Below are 1,930 nucleotides of genomic sequence, written 5' to 3'. Positions count from 1 at the left end.
ATATAATGCTTGGAGACGGCTTGAATGGGGAATGGGGAAGTTTTCTTCATTACCCATTCAAGCCGTCTCCAAGCATTATATAGTTTTCTTTGTATCTTTTAATTTTAACTAATTTCCTCTCATTTTAAGTTTTCCAAAACTTTTGAATATTATTTTCTATTATATTCTTTCAATTTTATACACGCGATCTCGCACAAAAGCCCAATCTTTATATACCACTACCACTTTATATCTTCTTAATTAATCCTTGCTTTAAAGAAGGGTATTTGGAAGTTTAATTAGTAGAAGCATTCTCTCATTTACTCTGTATCCACGCAGTAGGATGACGTGTTTAGGTGACTAAAATGTATTAAAAACGTAATGTCTAATGAAGATAACAATCTCAATGTAAGTGATCAATATAAAGGTAGGCTGTTTCTAGAAAACTATCTCAACGAATCGAACCCTACCTGAGGCAGCTAGGCTACCATCACGTGACACCGCCAGACACGTTGCCACGTCCTTGTGATTGTCAACTTTCCGCACTTTGGCACGTGGATGGTATCCTTCACTTCTTTTCGAGTAGAAGTTCCACACAACGATCTTATTTCCTCCAGCACTTATGAGAAAAGTGTCATTTTCCTGCGTCTAGAAACGTGTTCTGATTTTATTATTATTTTCACAGCACTAGACAATTAGGAATCAACGCCAAACTTCTTCGAAAGGTTACAAAGAATGATAGGATATTGCAAACTAAAAAAAAATTCTACCAATCACGTTTCTTTGCAACAGCGTAAAATCATCCAACAGTAATAACTTGGGCATGAGATAAAAAAAAAATATGCATATGATTACGTTGTACTAAATCTATCTCGTTTCTCCTACGACCGTAACAGAACATAATATAAACTTCAGACTGTGCAGAGTAAGATGATAATTTTCTAAAATAACTTTGAGGATAATTTTATTTTCCTTCTAAACTAATGAGTACATTTAAATTTATCATCAAATAAAATTGGATGTTCAATGGAAAAGCGTGTTATCCTAAATTATCAGTGCAATTATCAATGCTGTATTTTATAGAAATAAGGCAGCTGCGATACTTTTTAAAGTATAAATACCATACATATCTCCATCCTGAATTATTATCGCCAACGCAGTTATCGACGTGATATTTTGTACAGATTAAACAGTCAGTTTTTGTAGATAAATGGATCATTAATATACAAACATAAACATAAAACTCTGAGTCCGATAATTAAATGCACACTTTTAAATCTGTCATCCGAAATATATTACTTTTGTTATCCTTACATTCTATTCCATATATAATCATAATAATTTAGCCAATTACTAGCTAGTAGAATATTCGGCTTAGAATATGATAAGCCCGAAAATTTCTAATCAAACCATGAGAGCTCTAACACATTTTTCATTTAAACTTGAACTTACGACATTTGAAAATGATAAATTAAAGGAAGGGCCAAAAAATTTTATCATTGTGCTACAGCTCTTATTACTTTTCTTTTTTATTAAAAACCTAAAAAGAACAACGTTTCTTTGTATCTTTATAATTCAATGCGGACGAATATTTGAGATTATTTACTCAAAATGAACAACAGAGCGCTTAATAATTTAGAACTAACGTGTTGTGAACTATTTCACTTAAAACCAATATAGTTAAAGCTCTTTATTTCGAACATTGCGTAGTTTTAACTATAAATAGTTTCTCTTACCTTTCGATCATGGAAAAGCGGAAATGAATACAAAATTAAGTTTCTTTAAATTTCATTAATAACAACGGATTTCACATAATTCAGCTACGCAGATTTCGATAATAATATTAATTTTTTCATATCATGTAAGGATGCTTTACGAATCGGGAAGAAAAAACTCTTACTTAGATCAAGTTATTATTTCGTTTACCACAATAAAGTTTTTTTTATTATTA

The 1,930-nt window shown here is 31.0% G+C and overlaps 1 protein-coding gene across 5 annotated transcripts in view; it reads right to left on the bottom strand.

The window, feature by feature from the left end:
- Positions 1 to 1,930, bottom strand: part of LOC106478511 (NACHT domain- and WD repeat-containing protein 1-like) — a 164,530-nt gene that overhangs the window by 15,974 nt on the left and 146,626 nt on the right. For all 5 annotated transcript variants that reach the window (XM_022382126.1, XM_022382129.1, XM_022382130.1 and 2 more), the window contains one exon: positions 450 to 627. In XM_022382126.1, coding sequence (XP_022237834.1) covers positions 450 to 627 — 178 coding nt within the window. The remainder of the gene's footprint in view (positions 1 to 449; positions 628 to 1,930) is intronic.

The sequence above is a fragment of the Limulus polyphemus genome, unplaced genomic scaffold (assembly GCF_000517525.1).
Source record: "Limulus polyphemus unplaced genomic scaffold, Limulus_polyphemus-2.1.2 Scaffold219, whole genome shotgun sequence".
Taxonomy (NCBI): Eukaryota; Metazoa; Arthropoda; class Merostomata; order Xiphosura; family Limulidae; genus Limulus; species Limulus polyphemus.
This window is presented reverse-complemented; position numbering and strand designations above follow the sequence as displayed.